At 53.1% G+C, this 11811-nt stretch overlaps 1 protein-coding gene across 1 annotated transcript; it reads right to left on the bottom strand.

Annotated features, from left to right (window-relative positions):
- Positions 1-3064: 3064 nt before the first annotated feature.
- On the bottom strand, positions 3065-11395 carry LOC139257435 (major vault protein-like). The gene is made up of 4 exons (XM_070874490.1): positions 11272-11395; positions 9074-9200; positions 8036-8224; positions 3065-3618 (listed from the first exon to the last, which is right to left on the bottom strand). Exons 2-4 carry the CDS (start codon positions 9197-9199, stop codon positions 3478-3480), a joined length of 456 nt encoding a protein of 151 aa, XP_070730591.1. The 5' UTR covers position 9200; positions 11272-11395; the 3' UTR covers positions 3065-3477.
- Positions 11396-11811: the final 416 nt, after the last annotated feature.

Here is an 11811-nt window from a genome sequence, read left to right as displayed (position 1 = left end):
ACCTTTGGTTTGATGGAGGTCAAAGGGCCCCCACACCCCCCTTACCTGACGGGACGGACGCCACGAACGCGCACAGGAAGATCCCGCAGACTGGGCTCCTGCACCACATCGGTACGACGGCACTCGCTGGGCGGTGAGAGAGACCCTCCTCCCTCTGACCTCACAGTGTACCGGTGACATCACACCTCCGGGGAACAGGTCGTCTGTGACATCACAGTGTCCGGCCGACCCTTGAACTCCGCATCCAAAACTCAGTGAACGTCTCAGTATTGACAGCACAGAAAGCAGCCATACAGCCCCACCGCTCGGTGATGGTGTTTATATTCCATACCAGCCTTCTCCCCCGCCATCACCGTATCCTTCTCATCATCACAGGCAGTCCCTCGCAATCGAGGGAGACTTGTTCCCACTCTAACAGTGAGTCCTCAGGTGACTGAACAGCCCAATACAGGACCCACAGTCCCTGTCACAGGAGGGACAGACAGACGTTGATCCTGTCACAGGTGGGACAGACGGACGTTGAGGGAAGGGGAGGGTGGGACTGGTTTGCTGCACGCTCCTTCCGCTGCCTGCGCTTGGTTTCTGCACGCTCTCGGCGACGAGACTTGAGGTGCTCAGCGCCCCCTCCCGGATGCACTCCCTCCATTTGGGGCGGACTGGTCTTTGGGCCCAGGGACTCCCAGGTGTCGGTGGGGATGTTGCACTTTATCAGGGAGGCTTTGAGGGTGGTCCCTTGTAACGTTTCCTCTGCCCACCTTTGGCCCGTTTGCCCGTGAAGGAGTTCCAAGTAGAGCGCTTGCTTTGGGGAGTCTCGTGTCTGGGGGGGGGGGGACATGCGGACAATGTGGCCCTGCCCAGCGGAGCTGGTCGAGTGTGGTCAGTGCTTCGATGCTGGGGATGTTGGGCCTGGTCGAGGACGCTAACGTTGGGATTTGCAGGGTCTTGCGGAGACAGCGTTGGTGGTATTTCTCCAGCGACTTGAGGTACCTACTGTACATGGTCCATGTCTCTGAGCCATACAGGAGGGCGGGTATCACTACAGCCCCGTAGACCATGAGCTGGGGGTGAGATACCTACTGTACACGGTCCGTGTCTCTGAGCCATACAGGAGGGTGGGTATCACTACAGCCCTGTAGACCATGAGCTGGGGGTGAGATACCTACTGTACATGGTCCATGTCTCTGAGCCATACAGGAGGGCGGGTATCACTACAGCCCTGTAGACCATGAGCTGGGGGTGAGATACCTACTGTACATGGTCCGTGTCTCTGAGCCACACAGGAGGGTGGGTATCACTACAGCCCTGTAGACCATGAGCTTGGTGGTGGATTTGAGAGTCTGAGGTGTTTATGCTCCACACCTCCTCCCACCGCTCTCCATCTCACTCCATCACCATATCCCTCTATTCCTTTCTCCCTCATATGTTTATCTAGCTTCCCCTTAAATACATCCATACTATTCACCTCAACCCCTCCCTGTGGGAGTGAGTTCCACATTCTCACCGCTCTCTGGGTAAAGGAGTTTCTTCTAAATTCCCCATTGGGTTTATTGTGACTTTCCTATATTCACGGCCCCTAGTTCTGGTCTCCTCCACAAGTGGAAACATCGTCTCTAAGCCTATCCTATCGAACCCTTTCATAATTTTAAAGACCTTTATCATGTCACCCCTCAGCCTTTTGTGTTCCAGAGAAAAGAGACCCAGTCTGTTCATCCTTTCCCCATAGGTATAACTTCTCAATTCAGGTATAATTCTAGTAAACCTTTTCTGCACCTTCCTTCTATAATATGGAGACCAGAACTGTGCACAGTGCTCCAAGTGTGGTCTAACCAGACCAGAACTGTACACAGTGCTCCAAGTGTGGTCTAACCAGACCAGAACTGTGCACAGTGCTCCAAGTGTGGTCTAACCAGACCAGAACTGTACACAGTGCTCCAAGTGTGGTCTAACCAGACCAGAACTGTACACAGTGCTCCAAGTGTGGTCTAACCAGACCAGAACTGTGCACAGTGCTCCAAGTGTGGTCTAACCAGACCAGAACTGTACACAGTGCTCCAAGTGTGGTCTAACCAGACCAGAACTGTGCACAGTGCTCCAAGTGTGGTCTAACCAGACCAGAACTGTGCACGGTGCTCCAAGTGTGGTCTAACCAGACCAGAACTGTGCACAGTGCTCCAAGTGTGGTCTAACCAGACCAGAACTGTACACAGTGCTCCAAGTGTGGTCTAACCAGACCAGAACTGTGCACAGTGCTCCAAGTGTGGTCTAACCAGACCAGAACTGTGCACGGTGCTCCAAGTGTGGTCTAACCAGACCAGAACTGTACACAGTGCTCCAAGTGTGGTCTAACCAGACCAGAACTGTACACAGTGCTCCAAGTGTGGTCCCGTACCCCGGGGAGAGTCGGTGCCCCGTGGGGGGAGACCCGTACCCCGGGGAGAGTCGGTGCCCCGTGGGGGGAGACCCGTACCCCGGGGAGAGTCGGTGCCCCGTGGGGAGGGACCCGTACCCCGGGGAGACCCGTACCCCGGGGAGAGTCGGTGTCCCGTGGGGAGGGACCCGTACCCCGGGGAGACCCGTACCCAGGGGAGAGTCGGTGCCCCGTGGGGAGGGACCTGTACCCCAGGGAGACCCGTACCACGGGGAGAGTCAGTGCCCCGTGGGGAGGGACCCGTACCCCGGGGAGAGTGGGTGCCCCGTGGGGAGGGACCCGTACCCCGGGGAGACCCGTACCCCGGGGAGAGTCGGTGTCCCGTGGGAGGGACCCGTACCCCAGGGAGAGTGGGTGCCCCGTGGGGGAGACCCGTACCCCGGGGAGAGTCGGTGCCCCGTGGGGAGGGACCCGTACCCCGGGGAGAGTGGGTGCCCCGTGGGGGAGACCCGTACCCCGGGGAGGGTCGGTGTCCCGGGGAGAGACCCGTACCCCGGGGAGAGTCGGGTGCCCCGTGGGGAGGGACCTGTACCCCAGGGAGACCCATACCCCGGGGAGGGTCGGTGTCCCGGGGAGAGGGGCAGAGAGTTAAGACGACTGCAGTGCAGTGTAAAATGACGACAGATTTCTCGGTGGTGCAATGAGAATTTTATTTGAATGAATTCTCCCAGGAACAGGAGCGACAGATAAACACAAACACACACACCGCAAAATAAAGAGTCGGAAATTCGAGTGGAGGGCGTGTGGGAGGGGTGTGTTTATACCCCAAAACACCCTCCCTCCCCAGTGACCCCTGGCATCGACAATGTGCCGTTCGACCAATCGGTGTTCCTCACCGGGAAACTCCGGTATCAGCGGGAGGGGGTCGGGGGTCACGGGTCACGGTATAAAGTAACGGAAAAGGCCACGGGATTGGCTGGTCAGTACTCCCCCGCTCTGGCCAGCGATAGCCCAAGAGGCAGTGCGTGCGCGTATTGCTGGACGATCAGAGCGTCTGTCTCTCTCTCTCTCTCTCTCTCTGTCTCGCTCCCTCTCTCCGTCCGACCCGCTCACTCGCTCCCATCCCTTGGCCGAGGGCTGGCGGTCATCGGCAATCCCAGCATGCCCTTGGCGGTGGAGAAGAGGTTGATGGGAGTGGAGCCGTCAGTGATGAGCGTGGAATGCAGACCCAGCCCCTGCAACAGTTTCACCTGCAAACACACAGCGCTCGGCCCATTAAACACACACACAGCAAGAGCTGCATTCATTCCAGTGTCTCTCACCACCACCGGACCGATCAATGCGCTTCGCAGCCAATCAAGTATCGATTGGAGTGTCGTCGCTGTTGTATTGTGGCAAATGCAGCAGCCAACTTGTGCACAGCAAGCTCCCACACACAGCAAGGTGTTACTGACCGAGATCATCTGTTTAGAGAGGGATAAATTATGGCCCCAGGGACCCCCTGCTCTTCTTCGTAATAGGGGATGGAGTATAAAAGCAGGGAAGTCTTGCTCCAGTTATACAGGGTATTGGTGAGGCCACACCTGGAGTACTGCGTGCAGTTTTGCTCTCCGTATTTACGAAAGGATATACTTTGCTTTGGAGGCAGTTCAGAGAAGGTTCACTCGGTTGATTCCGGGGATGAGGGGGTTGACTTATGAGGAAAGGTTGAGGAGGTTGGGCCTCTACTCATTGGGATTCAGAAGAATGAGAGGTGATCTTATGGAAACGTATAAGATTATGAGGAGGGCTCGACAAGGTGGATGCAGAGAGGATGTTCCCACTGATGGGGGAGACTAGAACTAGGGGGCATGGTCTCAGAATAAGGGGCCGCCCATTTAAAACTGAGATGAGGAGGAATTTCTTCTCTGAGGGTTGTAAATCTGTGGAATTCTCTGCCCCAGAGAGCTGTGGAGGCTGGGACATTGAATATATTTAAGGCGGAGATAGACAGATTTTTGAGCGATAAGGGAGTGAAGGGTTATGGGGAGCGGGCGGGGAAGTGGAGCTGAGTCCATGATCGGATCAGCAATAGTCGTATTAAATGGCGGAGCAGGCTCGAGGGGCCGAATGGCCCACTCCTGCTCCTATTTCTGATGTTCTCCTCTGCTCCAAAGATAACAACCCCAGTCTATCCAATCTTTCCTCAGCCAATATATGATTGAAGTTTCAGGATATTACGGGGAATGGATCGGGTAGATAGAGAGAACGATTCCCACTGCTTCGGGAGTCTGGGACCAGGGAGCAAGTCTAAACATTACAGCCAGACTTTTCAGGAGCGAAGTCTGGAATGTTGAATCATTGTGGGTGGAGATTAGAGATAGTAAGGGGAAAAAGTCACTGGTGGGTGTAGTTTATAGGCCCCCAAATAATAACTTCACGGTGGAGCGGGCAATAATCAAGGGAATAATCATGGGGGATTTTAACCTACATATCGATTGGTCAAATCAAATCGCACGGGGTAGCCTGGAGGAGGAATTCATAGAATGCATACGGGATTGTTTCTTAGAACAGTATGTAACAGAGCCTACAAGGGAGCAAGCTATCTTAGATCTGGTCCTGTGTAATGAGACAGAAATAATAAACAATCTCCTCGTAAAAGATCCTCTCGGAATGAGTGATCACAGTATGGTTGAATTTGTAATACAGATTGAGGGTGAGGAAGTTGTGTCAGAAACGAGCGTACTATGCTTAAACAAAGGGGACTACAGTGGGATGGGGGCAGAGTTGTCTAAAGTAGACTGGAAACACAGACTAAACGGTGGCACAATTGAGGAACAGTGGAGGACTTTTAAGGAGCTCTTTCATAGTGCTCAACAAAAATATATTCCAATTTAAAAGAAGGATGGTAAGAGAAGGAATAACCAGCCGTGGATAACCAAGGAAATAAAGGAGAGTATCAAATTAAAAACCAATGCGTATAAGGTGGCCAAGGTTAGTGGGAAAATAGAAGATTGGGAAAATTTTAAACGACTGCAAAGAATGACTAAGAAAGCAATAAAGGAAGGAAAGATAGATTACGAAGGTAAACTTGCGCAAAACATAAAAACGGATAGTAAAAGCTTTTACAGATAAATAAAACAGAAAAGAGTGACTAAAGTAAATGTTGGTCCCTTAGAAGATGAGAAGGGGGATTTAATAATGGGAAATGGCTGAGACCTTAAACAATTATTTTGCTTCAGTCTTCACAGTGGAAGACACAAAAACCATGCCAAAAATTGCTGGTCACGGGAATGTGGGAAGGGAGGACCTTGAGACAATCACTATCACTAGGGGGGTAGTGCTGGACAGGCTAATGGGACTCAAGGTAGACAAGTCCCCTGGTCCTGATGAAATGCATCCCAGGGAATTAAAAGAGATGGCGGAAGTTATAGCAGATGCATTCGTTATAATCTACCAGAATTCTCTGGACTCTGGGGAGGTACCAGCGGATTGGAAAGCAGCTAATGTAACGCCTCTGTTTAAAAAAGGGGGCAGACAAAAGGCAGGTGACTATAGGCCGGTTAGTTTAACATCTGTAGTGGGGAAAATGCTTGAAGGTATCATTAAGGAAGAAATAGCGGGACATCTAGATAGGAATAGTGCAATCAAGCAGACGCAACATGGATTCATGAAGGGGAAATCATGTTTAACTAATTTACTGGAATTCTTTGAGGATATAACGAGCATGGTGGATAGAGGTGTACCGATGGATGTGGTGTATTTAGATTTCCAAAAGGCATTCGATAAGGTGCCACACAAAAGGTTACTGCAGAAGATAAAGGTACGCGGAGTCAGAGGAAATGTATTAGCATGGATAGAGAATTGGCTGGCTAACAGAAAGCAGAGAGTCGGGATAAATGGGTCCTTTTCGGGTTGGAAATCGGTGGTTAGAGGTGTGCCACAGGGATCGGTGCTGGGACCATAACTGTTTACAATATACATTGATGACCTGGAAGAGGGGACAGAGTGTAGTGTAACAAAATTTGCAGATGACACAAAGATTAGTGGGAAAGCGGGTTGTGTAGAGGACACAGAGAGGCTGCAAAGAGATTTGGATAGGTTAAGCGAATGGGCTAAGATTTGGCAGATGGAATACAATGTCGGAAAGTGTGAGGTCATCCACCTTGGGAAAAAACACAGTAAAAGGGAATATTGTTTGAATGGGGAGAAATTACAACATGCTGCGGTGCAGAGGGACCTGGGGGTCCTTGTGCATGAATCCCAAAAAGTTAGTTTGCAGGTGCAGCAGGTAATCAGGAAGGCGAATGGGATGTTGGCCTTCATTGCGAGAGGGATGGAGTACAAAAGCAGGGAGGTCCTGCTGCAACTGTACAGGGTATTGGTGAGGCCGCACCTGGAGTACTGCGTGCAGTTTTGGTCACCTTACTTAAGGAAGGATATACTGGCTTTGGAGGGGGTACAGAGACGATTCACTAGGCTGATTCCGGAGATGAGGGGGTTACCTTATGATGATAGATTGAGTAGACTGGGTCTTTACTCATTGGAGTTCAGAAGGATGAGGGGTGATCTTATAGAAACATTTAAAATAATGAAAGGGATAGACAAGATCGAGGCAGAGAGGTTGTTCCCACTGGTCGGGGAGACTAGAACTAGGGGGCACAGCCTCAAAATACGGGGGAGCCAATTTAAAACCCAGTTGAGAAGGAATTTCTTCTCCCAGAGGGTTGTGAATCTGTGGAATTCTCTGCCCAAGGAAGCAGTTGAGGCTAGCTCATTGAATGTATTCAAATCACAGATAGATAGATGTTTAACCAATAAGGGAATTAAGGGTTACGGGGAGCGGGCGGGTAAGTGGAGCTGAGTCCACGGCCAGATCAGCCATGATCTTGTTGAATGGCGGAGCAAGCTCGAGGGGCTAGATGGCCTACTCCTGTTCCTAATTCTTATGTTCTTATGTTCTTATGTAATCACTTCTACACACAAAGGGCGGGAGAAATTTGGAACTCTCTCCCGAAAACAGCAATCGATGCTGGGGTCAATTGTTAATTTTAAATCGGAGATTGATAGCCTTCTGTTAACCAAAGATATTGAGGGATATGGGCCAAAGGCAGGTATACGGGGTTAGGTCGCAGGTCAGCCAAAATCGCATTGAATAGTACAGGTTCGAGGGGCTGAATGGGCTCCTCCTGTTCCTGTGTAACAGGCTCGAGGGGCTGAATGGGCCTCCTCCTGTTCCTGTGTAACAGGCTCGAGGGGCTGAATGGCCTCCTCCTGTTCCTGTGTAACAGGCTCGAGGGGCTGAATGGGCCTCCTCCTGTTCCTGTGTAACAGGCTCGAGGGGCTGAATGGGCCTCCTCCTGTTCCTGTGTAACAGGCTCGAGGGGCTGAATGGGCCTCCTCCTGTTCCTGTGTAACACACTCGAGGTGCTGAATGGGCCTCCTCCTGTTCCTGTGTAACAGGCTCGAGGGGCTGAATGGGCCTCCTCCTGTTCCTGTGTAACAGGCTCGAGGGGCTGAATGGGCCTCCTCCTGTTCCTGTGTAACAGGATCGAGGGACTGAATGGGCCTCCTCCTGTTCCTGTGTAACAGACTCGAGGGGTTTTGGTGGGGAAGGGTGGCTGGGGGGAGGTTTGGTGGGGAAGGGGGAACAGGAGTTTGAAGGGGAGGTGGGACTTTTGTGCGTACCTGAAGTTCGGGGCCACACACGGCAATCTCCTTGATGGTGTCCGCTCCGATTGCCTGCACCATCTCCTGGAACTTCTTGGCCTCGAGCTGAGCCAGCTGGGCCGCCTTCTGAACCTCCAACTTGTTCTGCTCTTCGATGTACTTCAACTCCTGCTGTCTAGCCTTGATCAGTCTCTGCAGCTCGGCATCCTGGGTGGGGGGGGGGGGTGAAGAGAGAGGGCGAGAGAGACACACAGAGAGAGAGTGAGACAGAGAGACAGAGAGAGACAGAGAGAGAGAGAGAGAGAGAGACAGAGAGACACAGAGAGAGAGAGAGACAGAGGCGCACAGGGAGAGAGACAGACACAGAGAGAGAGAGACAGAGAGAGAGAGAGACAGAGAGAGAGAGAGACAGAGAGAGAGAGAGAGACAGAGAGAGACAGAGAGAGAGAGAGAGAGAGAGAGACAGAGAGAGACAGAGACAGAGACAGAGAGAGAGACAGAGACAGAGAGAGAGACAGAGAGAGAGAGAGAGAGAGAGAGAGAGACAGAGAGGGAGAGAGAGAGAGAGAGAGACAGAGAGAGAGAGAGAGAGACAGAGAGAGAGAGAGAGAGAGAGAGACAGAGAGAGTTTAATTATGGACGGAGGATTGCAGATTCCCGGATGAATGGTCGGGTAATGATCCTCCCCCCGGGATGAGCTGCTGTGATTGGGGATTGAGTCAGGACGGAGCGGTGTGTGATACCCAGCCACATCACCCAGACCCAGGGGGCCCGCCCCACAGGGTCTAGACAGGGGGGGGGGGGCGTAGAGTCCAGGTGGTGGGGTGGGGGGGGGCGGTCAGACCAGGGGGGGGAGGGGAGGGGAGGGGGGGGTCAGACCAGGGGGTGAGGGATGCGGGGTCAGACCGGGGGGGGGGGGGGGGAGGGAGGGGTCAGACCGGGGGGGGAGGGAGGGGTCAGACCGGGGGGAGGGAGGGAGGGGTCAGACCGGGGGGGGGGGGGCGAGGGGTCAGACCAGGGGGGTGGCACAGGGTGAGGGATGAGGGGGTAACTTACGCTCTCGATCTCCAGGGCCTGAGCTTTGAGTGTTGCCTGGAGGACCGCTCCCTCCCCCTCGATCTTGGCCGCCTCACTCTTGGACTGGGCCTCAGCCTTCGCCGCGCCGGTGCTCTCCACTGCCATGCTGGAACCAGAAAACACCGCCATCACTAACTGGACCAACCAGCAGTCGGCCATTCAGCCCCTCGAGCCTGCTCCGCCATTCAATCAGATCTTCGACTCTCACTGCACCATCACGCCCGATCCCAGCCCTGAATATACTCAACGACCGAATCTCCACAGGCCTCTGGGGCAGAGAATCCCAGAGACTCAATGTAAAGTCCTTACTCGATGGCATGAAACCACACGAGGCACATTCCAGGGACAAGACCACTCTGTGACCTTAGCTCTTTATTACAGGACTCTAGAAGTGATGGCCCTGTGTGGGACCTCCCTTTATATACCTGTGTGATCAGGTAAGGACCGTCTCCCACAAGTTCACCCCCTTGTACCCAAGGTGTGCATCTAGTTTGAGTGTATACAGTAATACAGTGGTGTTACATTGTGGTTATATACATGACATCACCTCCCCCCCCAAAGTCTTATTGGGATCACAGGTTTAGTCTTTCAGGTGGTCTACGCTCCCTCGTGGAGCGCCGCAGTTGGGGCTCTGGTTGTTGGACACTGACGCGAGTGTCTGTCACCCATGGTGATTAGAAACATAGAAACAGAGAAAATAGGTGCAGGAGTAGGCCATTCGGCCCTTCGAGCCTGCACCGCCATTCAATGAGTTCATGGCTGAACATGCAACTTCAGTACCCCATTCCTGCTTTCTCGCCATACCCCTTGATCCCCCGAGTAGTAAGGACTTCATCTAACTCCTTTTTGAATATATTTAGTGAATTGGCCTCAACAACTCTCTGTGGTAGAGAATTCCACAGGTTCACCACTCTCTGGGTGAAGAAGTTTCTCCTCATCTCGGTCCTAAATGGCTTCCCCCTCATCCTTAGACTGTGACCCCTGGTTCTGGACTTCCCCAACATTGGGAACATTCTTCCTGTCTAAACCCGTCAGAATTTTAAACGTTTCTATGAGGTCCCCTCTCATTCTTCTGAACTCCAGTGAATACAAGCCCAGTTGATCCAGTCTTTCTTGTTATGTCAGTCCCACCATCCCGGGAATCAGTCTGGTGAACCTTCGCTGCACTCCCTCAATAGCAAGAAGGTCCTTCCTCAAGTTAGGAGACCAAAACTGTACACAATACTCCAGGTGTGGCCTCACCAAGGCCCTGTACAACTGTAGCAACACCTCCCTGCCCCTGTACTCAAATCCCCTCGCTATGAAGGCCAACATGCCATTTGCCTTCTTCACCGCCTGCTGTACCTGCATGCCAACCTTCAATGACTGATGTACCATGACACCCAGGTCTCGTTGCACCTCCCCTTTTCCTAATCTGTCACCATTCAGATAATAGTCTGTCTCTCTGTTTTTACCACCAAAGTGGATAACCTCACATTTATCCACATTATACTTCATCTGCCATGCATCTGCCCACTCACCTAACCTATCCAAGTCACTCTGCAGCCTCATAGCATCCTCCTCGCAGCTCACACTGCCACCCAACTTAGTGTCATCCGCAAATTTGGAGATACTACATTTAATCCCCTCGTCTAAATCATTAATGTACAGTGTAAACAGCTGGGGCCCCAGCACAGAACCTTGCGGTACCCCACTAGTCACTGCCTGCCATTCTGAAAAGTCCCCATTTACTCCTACTCTTTGCTTCCTGTCTGCCAACCAGTTCTCAATCCACGTCAGCACACTACCCCCAATCCCATGTGCTTTAACTTTGCACATCAATCTCTTGTGTGGGACCTTGTCGAAAGCCTTCTGAAAGTCCAAATATACCACATCAACTGGTTCTCCCTTGTCCACTCTACTGGAAACATCCTCAAAAAATCCCAGAAGATTTGTCAAGCATGATTTCCCTTTCACAAATCCATGCTGACTTGGACCTATCATGTCACCTCTTTCCAAATGCACTGCGATGACATCCTTAATAATTGATTCCATCATTTTACCCACTACCGATGTCAGGCTGACCGGTCTATAATTCCCTGTTTTCTCTCCCTCCTTTTTTAAAAAGTGGGGTTACATTGGCTACCCTCCACTCGATAGGAACTGATCCAGAGTCTATGCAATGTTGGAAAACCTACCTCAGTGCCTCCAGTTCCAGGAGCTCCTTCCTGGCCCGCTCTACCTCGGCCTGGTCTGTGATTCGCTGCCGCTCCAAGCGACCTTTGGCCTCTTGCTCCAAACGTGCCGCCTCATGTCTGGAAAATAACCGGACACCGATGAGAGAGGGGGGGGGGGGGGGAAGAGAGAGATAGACGCAGAGAGACAGAGAGCGCGAGACAGACCCCCCCGGACCCCCCTCAACACACTCTTTCCCCCCCGCCCCCCCCGTCACCACACTCTTTCCCTCGCCCACCCGGACCCCCCTCACTTCCACCCCCCGCGACCCCCCTCACTCCCTCCCCGGACACCCCCCCCCCCCAGACCCCCCTCACTTCCCCCCCCCACCCCCCTCACTCCCTCCCCGGACACCTCCCCCCGGACCCCCCTCACTTCCCCCCCCCCCACCCCCCGCGACCCCCCTCACTCCCTCCCCGGAACCCCCCCTCGTTCCCCCCCCAGACCCCCCTCCCCCGGACCCCCCTCACTCCCCCATCACCCCCCCCCGGACCCCCCCCACA

Source organism: Pristiophorus japonicus, unplaced genomic scaffold (assembly GCF_044704955.1).
Source record: "Pristiophorus japonicus isolate sPriJap1 unplaced genomic scaffold, sPriJap1.hap1 HAP1_SCAFFOLD_841, whole genome shotgun sequence".
Lineage (NCBI taxonomy): Eukaryota > Metazoa > Chordata > Chondrichthyes > Pristiophoridae > Pristiophorus > Pristiophorus japonicus.
This window is presented reverse-complemented; position numbering and strand designations above follow the sequence as displayed.

What these genes read in the sequence shown, in the direction of transcription:
- LOC139257435 (XM_070874490.1), bottom strand. Translation starts at nt 9,199, where the DNA reads ATGGCAGTGGAGAGCACCGGCGCGGCGAAGGCTGAGGCCCAGTCCAAG. An exon ending in AGGCCCTGGAGATCGAGAGC is followed by an intron (nt 8,225 to 9,073) that starts GTAAGTTACCCC and finishes CCCCCCACCCAG; the next exon opens with GATGCCGAGCTGCAGAGACT. An exon ending in TGTGTGGCCCCGAACTTCAG is followed by an intron (nt 3,619 to 8,035) that starts GTACGCACAAAA and finishes GTGTGTTTGCAG; the next exon opens with GTGAAACTGTTGCAGGGGCT.